The 14,298-nt window shown below is 47.0% G+C and overlaps 1 protein-coding gene across 5 annotated transcripts in view; it reads right to left on the minus strand.

Annotated features, from left to right (window-relative positions):
* Nucleotides 1-2,038: 2,038 nt before the first annotated feature.
* PLA2G5 (phospholipase A2 group V) overlaps nt 2,039-14,298 on the minus strand; it is a 120,202-nt gene continuing 107,942 nt past the window's right edge. For all 5 annotated transcript variants that reach the window (XM_060410750.1, XM_042244684.2, XM_004022922.6 and 2 more), the window contains exons 2-5: nt 13,163-13,212; nt 11,808-11,952; nt 9,017-9,123; nt 2,039-8,313 (exon numbers count right to left, since the gene is read on the minus strand). In XM_060410750.1, coding sequence (XP_060266733.1) covers nt 8,189-8,313; nt 9,017-9,123; nt 11,808-11,952; nt 13,163-13,212 — 427 coding nt within the window. In that variant the 3' untranslated portion in view covers nt 2,039-8,188. The remainder of the gene's footprint in view (nt 8,314-9,016; nt 9,124-11,807; nt 11,953-13,162; nt 13,213-14,298) is intronic.

Genomic DNA, 14,298 nt, shown 5'->3' on the forward strand with positions numbered 1-14,298 from the left:
GTGATCAGATATTGAGGGGAGGGGTCCTGGCTAAACCTACTTGAAAGGATTCTTGCTTTTGAGGATGAAGTCTAGTCAAAAAGAAGTTTTCAGGGGAGCTTGACCGCAGTTTGGTCATGGAAAATCTTTGTCAATTCTCTGCCTTGTTCAAGGAAAGATGAGACATTCTTTCCTCTGAAAAATACAAATCCACTTCTTTTTGGTTACTTTTGGCTCGTTAAGGATCAGCTAAATCATGAGACTTGGTTGTAGAGGATATTTGCTGGATAGTATGAGCAGTTGGGCATTTAGTGGGAGAATTTCTATGAAAATAAAAGAAAAGCAAAGATTACTAGTCACAAACCCAGGTTCTGAGTCCAGGGGGGAACCAGTTGAGATGGCTTCTAGATGTCGGTATGGAAGCTTCTTTAGATGCTAGACTAAGGACAGCAGTGAAACTATAACAGATTTCTTGGTTTTCAGATTGGGTCTTTGGTGAGGGCTTCAGAGTTCCAGTGGACTTCCTGAGTAGCCCACCCAGCAACAGACATGAAGGTTGCCCACACATAAACCGTTGTGATGTCTCTGAAACTTATATCAAGTCTTCCAGCTTCAGATTGCAGGGCTTTGGGAAAAGAGCAGCTTTATTCTCAGTGATGCCATATTGGGAAGGTGGGAGAATAGTTGGAAACTTAAGCTTGGAAAACTGTAGCCAGATATTGGCTCACAAGGGTGTACTGTAGTTTTCCATTGAAGCACAAAATTTCTCTCTACAACCATCCCCCTTTTCATCAAAGATCACCAAAGTAAGGTTATTCCTGTTTACAAAGTAAGTCCTGTCTCATTATATTTGGCATGACTGCTTACATAGGAGCAACAAGAATGGTAATTGATCACCCAGACCTTTCTGAGCTTGTTTTGCTGGAATCTTTCATAAGACTTTTAGACATTTAAAGCCCTCCCAAGGCCGGGAAGCCAAGCCAAGAACTCGACCATCAGATTTTTCCTGCAATACTGATAGATTTGAGTAAACTTCTCTGCTCTCGATGTTCCCAAGATGCCCTAAGCTTCCTAGGCCTGCCAGGAGGTGACCTTCCCACCCATCTGTAAGGTTAGAAGTCCTGTAAGCCAAGTACCAGGACAGTTTTTCCAAGAAAATGCTGTAAGCATTGTTTCCATGAAGTCAACCTTAGGTCCTTAAAATTGTCCAGTCATACCTTGATTTTACACCTATCTTGCCAAATATGACATTCCAGCCAAAGTCTTGATAATGTAACCAAAGTTTCCAATAATTTCCTATTGCAAGGAGGACAGATTTTTACTGAACTTATGCAAATAAGAATGCTCAATAAAAGTGGTTTCTGAATCATCTACCAAAATGTTACAAATACTAAAGAGACAAGGGGAAATGTTCTTTATGTCTGGAAAGTAGAACATTAAAGAACTAGCAATGTTCCAAACAAAAAACATAATTGTCCTTCATCAGTTCATTCATCCCCATGTAATTAATAATTTTTGAACTGTGGTGTTGGAGAAGACTCTTGAAAGTCCCTTGGACTGCAAGGAGATCCAACCAGTCCATCCTAAAGGAAATCAGTCCTGAGTGTTCATTGGAAGGACTGATGCTGAAGCTGAAACTCCAATACTTTGGCCACCTGATAAGAACTGACTCATTTGAAACAACTCTGATGCTGGGAAAGATTGAGGGCAGGAGGAGAAGGGAACAACAGAGGCTGAGATGGTTGGATGGTATCATCGACTCGATGAACACAAGTTTGAGTAAGTTCCAGGAGTTGGTGGTGGACAGGGAAGCCTGGCGTGCTGCAGTCTGCGGGGTCGCAAAGAGTCGGATATGACTGAGCGAGTGAACTGAACAGAACTGAATTAATTATTCTTCTGCTTGACCTTGGGTTGGCAGTTTTATGCGACCTAGTCCAACTGCATGGACTCAGTTATTTAAATAATGCTGTCATGAAGCATTCAGGCCTGTGGCTGATTGCAAATATTTTCAAAGAATCAGAGTAAAACAAGAATAAAAAAAGGCTTCAAATGGCCATTGTTTAAAAGTTGATAAATTTATTTGACAAGGAAATTTTATTATTTCTGTGGCACCCATCATTTAAAATAACTGAAATTATGACTGATAACATTTAATCAGAACATATCATGCATAGTCAGGACATTGACACATTTCGAGGAATTTCATATAAATTATGAAATAATGTTTTACCCATACAAATATAAATTCAGGAAGGTTAAGTATTCCTTCTTGTTTGACAATGCTCTCCATGAAATTTAGCATGGTACATAAACTAAATTATGCTCAACTTCTCTCTTTGTACAAGGTGACTGAGCAAATCATTTGAGAATTTTCAAGGGTCCTCTTGGAAATGTCAAGTGCAGATAGAGAACAAGAAGATTTCATTTAGTATTTAGTTTTGAGAGGGCTAGGATGTCAACAATGTACAAAGCCTTAGCTCTTTTTTTAAAATGAGAAGCCCAGTTCTCTTAAATAATCTAGGACATAATAATAAAGTTACCGTAAACTATAGGAAATTATTCTGATGAGACAAAATATTGGTTCCTAGGCAGATTACCTTTTGCAATCTTTTATTAAGAGCAGACATTCTTCTCTTCCAAGAAATTGTTGTCATTTTAACACAGAGAAAACCAAAGTCTAATTTTGTATCAGTGTACTTTTGATATCAAAGTTTTTAAAAAAACTATCAATAAGTCAATTCAGTTTACTCACTTGACCATGTACAAAAATCTATGTTTTGCAAACCCATAATTTTCTGCATCCATTTAGGTTTTGTTCTTTCTCTCTCTCTCTCTCTCTCTCTCTCTCTCTCTCTCTCTATCTTTCTCATTCTGGAACAACCAGTCAACTTACTTTAGGACAAAACTATTCTTTCTTTTTTTCTTAAGAAAAACATATTCTTCATACCTTCTATATTTTTCCTTTTCAAAATATATCCTAATCGCTTGCACGCATTGCTCCCCTCATTATTCTTAGTAGTTTTATTGTCATATTTTTATAATTTTGTTTATTTATTTACTTTTGGCTGTGCTAGGTCTTCATTGCTGAGTGAGCTTTTCTCTAGCAGTGGCAAGTGGGGGCTTCTCTCTGCAAGGCATGGGCATGCAGGTTTCCGCAGCTGCAGCGTGTGGGGTCAGTAGTCATGGCTCCTGGGCTCTAGAGCGTGGGCTCGATAGTTGCGGCGCGCGGGGTTAGTTGCTCCTCGGAATGTGAAATCCTCCTGCATCAGGAATGGAACCTGTGTCTCCTGCACCAGCAGGCAGATTCTTCACCACGGAGCCACCAGGAAGCCCCTTATTGTCATATTTTTATTACAATTTTTAGCCACCTGTGTTTTACAGAGACAACTATATAAAGTGGAGAATTGTGGCCTGTCATGTACTGGCATGCTGCAGCAGGCTAGCCGGCTTTACAAACACACATCACAGTTTCTAGAGACACGTTTCTTTACAGGTGGTTCCCAACATACCATTGTTCAATTCACAATCTTCTTATTTCACAGCACGGCTAATGCCACAAGCATTCAACGGAAACCATACTTTGATTTTTTTCCTGGACTAACAACATATAAGTAGTATGATGCTCTCTCGTGATGCTGGGCAGTGGCAGTCGCTTCAGCTCCCTGTAAACACTCAATGAATTGTAAACAATCAGTAAACTCAACCAAATTCATAGAGCATGTAATCCGTAGGGGTTTGAAAAGGGAGCTTTCAGTCAACTGAGAAGCTCCTATGCTGTTAATATCAATGCCTGTAGACTTAAGAACCAAGACACCTAGGCTCCAACACAGCTTCCTTGTCCCCGGAGCTCCAGTGAAGCTTCTGGAACTTACTCAGGACCTTAGGAAAATTTGTCCTTACTGGGCTTCAGTGGACATATTTCTGAAGCACTGGCTCAGGAGTCAGACTCATGATTGGCTCCCCAGTCAGTGAGTCAGGAGTGAAGACAAAGTCTTCAAAGATGCCCCCTGTGGTCTTAGGTGAAAGGTCTGGGGGGCTCGTCGATGAATCCGATTCTATTTGAGTCTCAAGGCCGGAACTGTTAAAGAAAACCAGAGCTGGCCAGCAGTCAAAGCAGGAAAAGCAGATTTTTACCCAAGAATGATTTCAGTAGAGGAAAAAAGAGTACATATATGGAACAGAATTGGAGTCAAGTCCAAACACAGCATGGACAGTGGGGACTGATGGCCAAGGAGAGGATGGCGTCAGTGGATGGAAAGTGACTAAGAGGCCACACCACGGGGAAGGGGGGGCTTGGGTTCTTGCTGAAGGCAGCCCAGGATGATCAGACATCACCTGGGGATGGTGAGGATGGGGGATCTGATCAGATACCCAGGGTGAGGGATTCTCGCTCAACTGGCTTATGATTCTTGTTCTGGAGGACAAAGTCCAAAAGGACAGCATCCCGTCAATAAAGGGCTTAGAGGAGCCTGATAAAGCTTGGTCAGAGAGAATCTCTGCCAGTAATGAAGTAACAAGTTTAAAAGGCAGAGAGGGGAGTAACACTTTTGAAGAGACTACCCTACCATAAAATATTTTAAAAATTAATAAACTTTTAAATTAAAAGAGAGAGTTGCAAGATACACACATGTTCGGGGCACAAAGGCAGTGATACATAATTCTGTTCTCGTTAGAACACATCTTCATACCTGGGGGCCCTGTTCCAAATTTAGAAACATATAAAATCAGGACCACAGCTTGTCCCAGCCTCTGTGGCTGACATCAGCTATTCTCATAGATAACATGTGAGTGTATCAAGTAAGAATTTGCTCAGCTTTTATGACCTGTACAACCTCCTAGTGTCTCCACACCTGACCACTATATGCTTCACCCTGGAGGAGATTTATAAATACAGATTTCTGGTTCCCAGACCAGAAGTGCCGATTCAGCTTGGGGATTTGTGTTTTCAACCAGAGGTGATTCCGAGGCAGCCCTTCTACCTGTCAGTCCCTAGCGGAGCCTTAGAAGACGTCGGATTCATCTGTGCACAGCTTTCTCCCACTGGGATGAAATCCCGAAGCAGTTGTGTGAAATTGTGGTCTCTGAGCCAGAGTCACAAGGCCCCCTCTATTGGCAAGTGGGCTGAGTGACCGCATCGAGGTCTGGGTGCTTTATGTCCGGGGTCCATACTCTTTGTCCGCCCTAGTGGAGACAGAGTAGAATCCATGGGGAGGGGGCTGGCCTGAAGCCTTAGCCCACCGCCTTCCTGCTTGGACGTGCCCTGGTTTAACTCCTTCACGGGGAGTGTTTCTCCATTGTATGTTTGTCTCTTTCCCTAGACCTAGCTTCTTGCGGAAGAGGTTTATATGCTTTTGTTGTTGTTGTTGTTGAATCTCTGTGTCCCCTGGGCCCAGCCACGCCCAGCACAAACAGGTGCTCCATGAATATGTATTGAAGGACTTAATGACCCCTGTTTGAGAAGACAAATGACTGGTCCTCTCTGGGGACCCAGAAGAGGAACGATGCCCTCTGCTGGGGAAGCTGGGACAGCTGGTGGCTCAGAAGGTAAAGAATCCGCCTGCAATGCAGAAGACCAGGGTTCGATCCCTGGTTCGGGAAGATCCTTTGGAGAAGGAGAAGGCAACCCACTCCAGCATTTTTGCCTGGAGAATCCCATGAGCAGAGGAGCCTGGTGGGCTACAGTCCCTGGGGCTGCAGAGCCGGACATGACTGAGTGATTAACAGTTTCACTTTGGAGGGTGGGAGGTGTGTGGGGACAGGTGCTCCAGGGTCAGCCCATGGCCCAGTCAAAGGCTGGGTGTGCAGGAACCCACAGCCCCTGGATGGGCTGCAGGTCCCGCTTGTTCGAGGCTCCACATGGATGTTGCCTCTCCCACAGCTGCAGCTACTCCCTCCGGAGAGCTCGCTGGTGCCGCCCCAGATGGGACCACCACAGCCGCAGCATCGCCGATCGCTACGTCCATTGTGGTAAGAGCATCGTCGGGCAGCCTGGGAAGATCAGGAGAAGGCCACCTTCTGCCCTAAACACTGACCTCCGCCCCTAGGGCTTGTGTTTGGAGTCAAAACTTTTAGGCTTGGGTTTAATGGTCCTCTCCCATGCCACATGCCATTGCTTGAGTGTCAGCCTCTGCAGTAGGTAATTTATGTGCATCACATCCTCAAATATGATACCAAAACAAGCTAGTGAGAAAGATGTTATTAGCTATTTGACAGCTGAGAAAACCGAGGCTTAGAGAATGAAATCATCGCTCAGAAGGCACGTGGCAAGGAAACACACCAAGTTCCTCTATGAGTCCCTGTCTGACCCAAAGCCCTTACACGCTGGCTCCCCGTGAATGAAACTCAGGGGCTTGGATTCCTGTTTTCCAACCCCGTGCCACGCCTGTGTTGCGTCCTGTTCCTTTGCTGAATAGTTACTGAACATTTAGAGACTGATGTCATCACAGGCTTGGAGATCCACAGACAAAAGGACCTACTGTATCACACAGTGAACTCTGCTCAATGTTACGTGGCAGCCTAGACAGGAGGGAAGTTTGGGGGAGAGTGGCTACATGTATATGTACAGCTGAGTCCCTTCACTATCCACCTGAAACAATCACAGCATTGTTAATTGGCTATACCTCAATACAAAATGAAAGATTAATCTTTTAAAAAAGCCCGGTCCTGATCTAATATTTGAAGAGACGATGAGGGAGTCAGGTATCAAGCCCCACGGGAGAAGCGTTTATGAGGTTTCATATAATTAAGGCTAAGACATGGAAGCCACTTAGACGTCTGCAGCTTCAGAGCCAGGCAGGCCCTGAGCGGTCACGTGAACAAGGGTTTCTCAGACGGTTTTGACGGCAACACGCACAATCATAAAACTGACACCTAGGCCCAGTCCGCCCACACGTACACGCCCAGGACCGCAACACGACGTGCTGAAGCAGCACTCTATGACTTGCGCTCCATCGACATAAGCGTGCACACGCGTGCGTGTACAACAAACACATGCACACTTGCACACGCCAGATGCAGCCCTCCAAACTCAGGTCACGACCCACTACCGGAGTGGGGCTGTGATGAAAATGGTCTCTCGGGCCTGCACTTGGAAAGCTGAGCTTAGGAAGGTCAAGAGGCCTCCCAAGGGCACCCAGGATCTATGCAAAGGCAGACTAGAATCCAATGTCTAGTTGCCAAAGCTATGACTAACCTAGACAGTGTATGAAAAAGCAGAGACATCACTTTGCCAACAAAGGTCAAACCCACAATTAAAAAAAAAAAACAAAACACTATATTTTTTTAATGTTTTGCTCTGGGAAATCCCAGAACCTCAGTATTTCCAGGTGCATCAGGATAGCTTTGGGGTTCCCAATTTACATCATAAGAAACATTACAATTTCTTTAAAAAAAGAAAAAGAGGCCAGAAATCAGAGAGGTTGAGTAATGAGCCTGAAACTGCACAGCTGGAGAAGCGAAGCTGGCATTCAAACGCGGTGCTCTCTGGCCTGGAAGCCACCACGGCACGATTGCCTGTCATCTTCTCCCCACGCCCCAGAGGAAGAAGGAGGCCCAGTGCCTGGATCGAGACGATCCTCGAGGTTTACTCTGAGCCCTAAAGAAGGATTGGCGCTCATCCCAGGAAGCCTTCTAGTTACTAATCTGTACCTTCATCCTCTGATAGAGCATGGGTAACGCTGAGTCTAGTGCCCCCAACAGTCAAGAAAGAGATGCAGGCAATCCCCCACGGCGGGGGAAATATCTGTGGTTATTGTTAGTCTTGAAAAGGAATTTTATTTAATATCTCTGTAGCAGAATTATGGGAGTCACTTTTGATTTTACTTGAGTAAAAATTCTCTGCAAGTTGGCAGTGACTGCGGAACTGAGAAGTTAACACATCTCAGGAAAGCCACCCTCCTGGGGAAAGAAGACTGATCTTCAGGGACGAGGAGACACACGGCCGGCTGGAGTCAGGGGTGAGCTTTCAGCACCAGAGCAGGCATTCTTGCAAATGGAAGCCAGGGACCCTGGCCTTCTTGATCCAGTGATATGAGCCACTCTCCTGGGACTCTCTGGTGGGTGAAGTGTGGGTGTGGGGCTCCTCCAAGCCCAGTGGGACCATCGAGACTCCAGACCTGGAACCTCCCTGGGAAGCCCAGCAGCGTGGGTGAGCTCCAAGCTGTAGTGAGGGGAGCAAGCTTCCTGGCCCAGGAGGAGCTCTCTGAGGCGACTAGGTGCAGAGGAAGTTGGGAAAGTACTGATAAAGAGGGTTGTAGCTCCTCATGTTTCTTTTCAGGCAGTAGACGAATTTCTGATCGCAGGCACAGAGCTGCCGCTGGCAGCGGGACCCATGTTCTGCAAACAGGATGCCAAACGCAGAATGAGAAAGCAAAGAGATGCTCTGTGACACTGACTCCAGGCTGGCCCTGGAGCAAGACTTCCTGCTAGCCTGAGTGGACACCCCAGTCCCCTTCCTACTCTCAGCCTGAGGAGGGAGCCCAGCTTCTACGCTGAGGCTGCATAATCGGATGGAAGGGGCGCAGCCACTAGCAGCTCAGGGTGAGGTTTGAGCCCAGGGGGACCCAGCTCCTGCCCTCAGGGAGTGTCCAGTCTGATGCAGAACACAGATGCCCTCCAGAGTTCCCTGGGTGATGGTGGAGACAGCCCTGGCTTTGGGGAAACTCCAGTTCTCAGAGAGGAGACACCATCCCCAGATTTAACTTTGAACTCAGATGGACCTGAGCTTGAATCCCAACTCCAGCTGTGTGCGCTTGGCAATCCTTTCTGAGTCTGTTTCCTCATCTGTAAAATGGGGGACACTAAACCTGCCCACAGCAAGCAAAAGGAATACACAGAGCGCTTGACTCCTAGAGCATCCTGAGCCTAAGCCCCTTCAACCTGTCCCTTGGAGGTCAGATACAGCTGCAATAATCCTGCCTCTCTTGCCCCCACCTCTGCCCACCAAGATATAGACTGGCTGAGCTCTTGGGACAGCTGACCTCAGAGACAGCAGAAACCCATACTCTTTGGGTGAACCGAATGGAGGCCCCAGCCTTACCGCAGATGACGAAGCCCCATGCGACCCTGTATCTGTAGGCCTGTGTCAAGACGTCGCAGTCTTGTGTCTCCAGCTGGGCGTAGCAGCGGTCATGCTTCCAACAGCACCTGTCGATGCAAGAGCCTCAGATCCCAAGCAGACGGCATCTGTGCCTTGAGCAGAAGCCACCATGGTGGTTAAGGTCTGATCAAGAAAGAATCTCACAGTGGCTAAGTCCTTCCATTAGGGTTGCCCCACACTTGTACCAGTTCACAGGCTGGCTTGTTCTTCCTGGGCCCATGGAAAGACTACATTTCCCAGCCTCCTTTGCAGGTATGTGTGGTCACATGACCAGACAGCCGGTCAGCCAGGGAAATGCACAGAACTTCTAGACCTACCCATAGAAACCTCCCACTCTGTTGTCCTCCACTCTCTCTCTCCCCATCTCAGCAGGAAGGAGATGTCCCAACCAAGGGCTCTGAGGCCATAGGGAGAGCCACAAGACAGGAGAAACCTGGGTCCTGGAATTGATACGTGATTCACATAGTCCAGTGAGCAAAAACCAAACGTCAAGGATGACAGGCATGGACAACTGTATCTTTTTTTAGATTTACAGAAAAGTTGAGAAGATTGTACCAGATGCCCCCTTTTACCCCACACCTAGTTGCCCCTCTTATCAGCATCTTTTGTGAGTATAATACATTTGTTACAGCTATCGTGAGTATAATACATTTGTTACAGCTAACAAATAAATTTGCTGGTTCTTGCTTAGTCGCTAAGTCATATCCAACTCTTTTGCGACCCCATGGACTGTAGCACTAGGCTCCTCTGTCTGAGGGATTTCTCGGGCAAGAATACTGGAGTGGGTTGCCCTTTCCTTATCCAGGGCATCTTCCCAACCTAGGAAACGAACCTGCATCCCCTGCATAGCAGGTGGACTCTTTTCTACTGAGCCACCAGGGAAACCCAACAAACCAACATTGGTAAATGATTAAATAAGCATTAATTAAATAATAACATATCACTGTTGGTTCATTAATTGTTAAAGTCCATAGTTTTGTTTTTTTTTTAGACTTCCTTCGTTTCTACCCAAATGTCTTTGTGCATTCCAGTATCAGGTAACGGACACCATACCACATGTGGCTGTCCTGTCTCTTTAGGCTCCTCTTGGTTGTGGCATTTTGCCTCCCTTTCCTCGTTTTTGATGACCTTGACAGTTTTGAGGAATGGCAGTCAAGTCTTTTGTAGGATGCTCTCCTACTGGGACTTTGCTGATGTTTTTCTCGTAAGGTGGGTTATGGGTTCATTTGTTGTCCCAGTTTTGGCCATTGGGAGCTCCTTTGTTCGGTTCCTATGTTCTTTGACACACTCTCATCAATGTGGGCTTTGGTTTAGGTTTATTTTGTTCAAGCCTTTCCTTACTTTGGTTACTACAAAAAGCTCTGGTTCATCCTGCATATTTCCTGCCCAATTCCTAGGATCAGTCATCCATCCAAGAAGCCTTGGTTCCTCTTATTGGAGGAAAGTATTGGAAAGCAGGTCTGGGCACTAAGTGTTGCTTACTGCATCTGGAGTATTGTTTCTTTTAGGGCCTTTCAGCTGACAGAGCAAAACATATGTGTGTCTGTACTGACCCATGGATATACACAAATATTTACATATTTCTACATGTAATCATCTGAGTCTATATTCAATTTTATGTTTAGTTGCTGAGTCATGTCCCACTCTTTCGAGACTCCATGGACTGTAGCCTGCCAGGCTTCTCTGACCACGGGGTTTCCCAGGCAAGAATGCTGGAGTAAGTTGCCATTTCCTCCTCCAGGGATCGTCCCAACCCAGGAGTTGAACCCACATCCCCTGCACTGCAGGTGAATTCTTTTACGCTTGAGCCACCGGGGCAGCTCCTGTACTAAGCTCACCAGGAGTTTTTACTGGTCTCCAACTCTAATCCACCATCACACAGAACATTCTAGCTTCCTGTCACTGCTTGTCTGGTCTGTAAACTCCCACTCCATCTGCCCTCCACTTGTTGAAACATCCCATCTCACTATACACGTTTAGCTGTATGAGAATTGTTAGCCCTGCAGGTTGTATTTTGCAAAGAGCAATCTCTCCCATTCCACATGTTCTTCTAGAACACTGCCACTCCCCGATCAAGACGTGGAAACGAGGTCCCCTCCACCTGAAAGCCGTTGTGACTGCCTAGACCAAGAGAACGGCAGAAGCGACGCAATAGCATTTCAGAGGCTGAATCGTAGAAATGCCATGCTCTCTAGTCGTTGCAGCTCCAGACCACTCCCCCTGGGAACCCAAGAGTCACCAGGCTATGGGGAGGTCCATACAGCCTTAGAGAGGCTTAAGGGAGAGGAACTGAGGCTCCCCGCCCACAGTCTCAACTAAGTTCCCAGCCAGCAGGCAGCGGCAACTTGCCAGCCTTAAGAGTGAACCTTCTAGAAATCGGATCACCCCACCTCAGCGGGGCTGCCCAAGCTGAAGCCAGGTGGAGCAGAGACAAGTCATCCCACTAAGCCCTGCCCAAGTGGCAGAACCTTAGCCAAATAAATGGTTGTTGTTTTAAGCGACTACTTTTTGGGAGGGTTTTTTAATGTAGTGGTAAGTCAACTGATACCTTAGCCACTGAGATTCTGGACGTTACTGGATGCATCTTGGGCAAGTCAGTTAACCTCTTTAAGACCCCGTTTTCTTGTCTGTAAAATGGTGCTTAAATGCTCATATTTCAGTATTGATATTAAATGAGATCATGTGGGAACGGAGCCTGGAGCCTGAAGGGAGCTTAAGACAATTGGCTCACCAATCAGTCCCATCCTTGGGGGTGCCGCGGCCCCCCCAGCCACAGTGACAGCCGTAGAAGCCATAGCTCTTCAGGGCGGGCTTTCCAGTCACCTTCTCAATCATCGACTTCAGGTCCAGCAAGCTCCCTGGGACAGCAGGCACACCTGGAAGACAGCCCGTGTCCCCGGATGAAGCCCAGACATGCCTGCTCCCACTTTCCCACATGCTCCCACACTTTCTCTCACCTTGGGGCTTGGAGGGACCAAGATGACCCTTTTTTATCCTTCCCACGCGTGAGAGAGGAATGAGAAAATTGAAGGCAAACAGTGTAGAGAAGGGGTTGGAAGTCTGGATGTGGAGAATGAGCCACTGGGTTCAGGTCCCGGCTCTATCGCTAATGCAGAATATCACTTCACTCTCAGAGCCTCAATTTCCTCATCTGCAAAATGAGAGGCCTACAATGAATGCCTACCTTTTGGAGACACCATGAGGGTTGAAACAAGGTAAGGTATGTGCTTTAAAAGCACAGTGACAGACACATAGTGAGTGACGGAGGAATACTCGGGATAATGAATATGGTATCCATATGCAGCAGGCAGAAAGGCACTTCCTGTCTCTCCTGATGGTACACCCCTCCCTCCCTGAAACGAATACTATTTGAACCAGGAGGCACAGAGTCCTAGAGCAGCGTGGGACCTGTAGAGACCTCTGAAGCCAGCTCCCTCATCCCGCAGACGGGGAACTGCCGCTCAGAGGGGCAGGCGCCTTGCGCAGGGTTTTGCGGTGTGCCGGAGGCCCTCTCCCTGCAGCAGGGCTCCCGCTCCCCCTGCAGTCACTAGGGATCTGGCACAGCACCAGCAGGACAGCCTGTCAGAGGTTGTGTGCTGGGTGATGGGCTGCAGGAGGGGCCTGAAGCCGAGCTCCCTGCGCGCGGGGCTGTCGCCTCTAGGTGGAAGGTGGAGCAAGTCGGGTGTGCAGAAACCTGGCCAGGCCTGAGCAGAGAATGTCCAGGACCGTGGAATGGAATATTTCTTTAAGAGTCTTGTTTTCTGATAGCTTTATTTTTCTTTTTATTTGGCATCAAAGTAAGATATCTGCCTCCCACATCTACAAGCCCCATATCCTCCACATAGCACAATCTACCCATATCTCCTCCTGGGATCCTACCCCAGCCTGGCCCATCAGCAATTATCCTAAGAGATACAGAGGATACAGATGAGGATACAGAGGCTCAGAGAGGTGAAGGTTCTTGCTGAAACTGACATGTTCAGGGCAGAGCCAAGATTCAGAATCAAGTCTCAGGCCCTCCATGACTGGTCTCCTTCCCACTGCCCTACTGTCCACAGATTCAGGGCTCTCAGAGCAAGCACTTACTGCAAGCCAGGAGCCAAGCCAGCATGAAGAGGCCCTTCATCTCCAGGCTTCTGGAAGAGAAAACACAGTCCATGACACGCCACTCAGCAGAGGTCCTCATGGTCTATTCGGACCCCGCTCCTGGCTAGGGAGGGCTGCTCTGTGGCCCACCAGGCCCCACCTTCTCATGCTGGGCAGTAAACAGGCAACTGAAGCTTGAAAAGATGAGGCAAAAACCTCAAGGAGTTGACCCAGGAGATCTCTGGGAGGAGAAGGGGCACCCGTGGGGTGTTGTCCCCATAGAGATGGGAGAGAATTTTCCCATCAGAAATGCCCCAAACCCAATTGTTCCTCCCTGAAAATTGTTTTCCAATTATATTTTATGGCTGTGTTGGTATAAAAACAAATGCAATCCAGACTGGATTCATTCTTATACATTCATGATATTATATTTATTTTTTTCTCCTGACTTTAAAAGAACTTAAAATTGAAATATTTTTAGGACTTCCCTAGAAATCCAGCGGAGAAGGCAATGGCACCCCACTCCAGTACTCTTGCCTGGAAAATCCCATGGACGGAGGAGCCTGGTGGGCTGCAGTCCATGGGGTTGCGAAGAGTCGGACACGACTGAGCGACTTCATTTTCACTGTTCACTTTCATGCACTGGAGAAGGAAATGGCAACCCACTCCAGTGTTCTTGCCTGGAGAATCACAGGGACGGGGGAGCCTGATGGGCTACCGTCTATGGGGTCGCACTGAGTCGGACACGACTGAAATGACTTAGCAGCAGAAATCCAGTGTTGAAGACTCTGAGCTTCCAGTGAAAGGGGCATGGGTTTGATCCCTGGTCAGGGAACTAAGATCCCACGTCATACAGTGCAGCCAAGAAAGTTAAAAAAATAAAATAAAATGTTAAGAAGTTCTGCTTCTTTAAAAAAAAAAAATTAAAATAGTTTCATAGGCCCCAGGCACTGTGTCTACCTAAAAAAAGTCAGCCCTGGCTGTGCACAACAGTTATGAAGAGTTTAAGTATCATTGTTGTAAGGGAGAAAAAGGTGTGCCCTAAAATGTGTCTCTTTGGTATAAGGATTAATTTAGGCTGGTTATTTCTAAGAAGCAGAAGGTTTCTTTTTACTTCCCCCTTGGCTGCCTCAAGA

Source organism: Ovis aries, chromosome 2 (genome assembly GCF_016772045.2).
Source record: "Ovis aries strain OAR_USU_Benz2616 breed Rambouillet chromosome 2, ARS-UI_Ramb_v3.0, whole genome shotgun sequence".
Classification (NCBI taxonomy): Eukaryota; Metazoa; Chordata; class Mammalia; order Artiodactyla; family Bovidae; genus Ovis; species Ovis aries.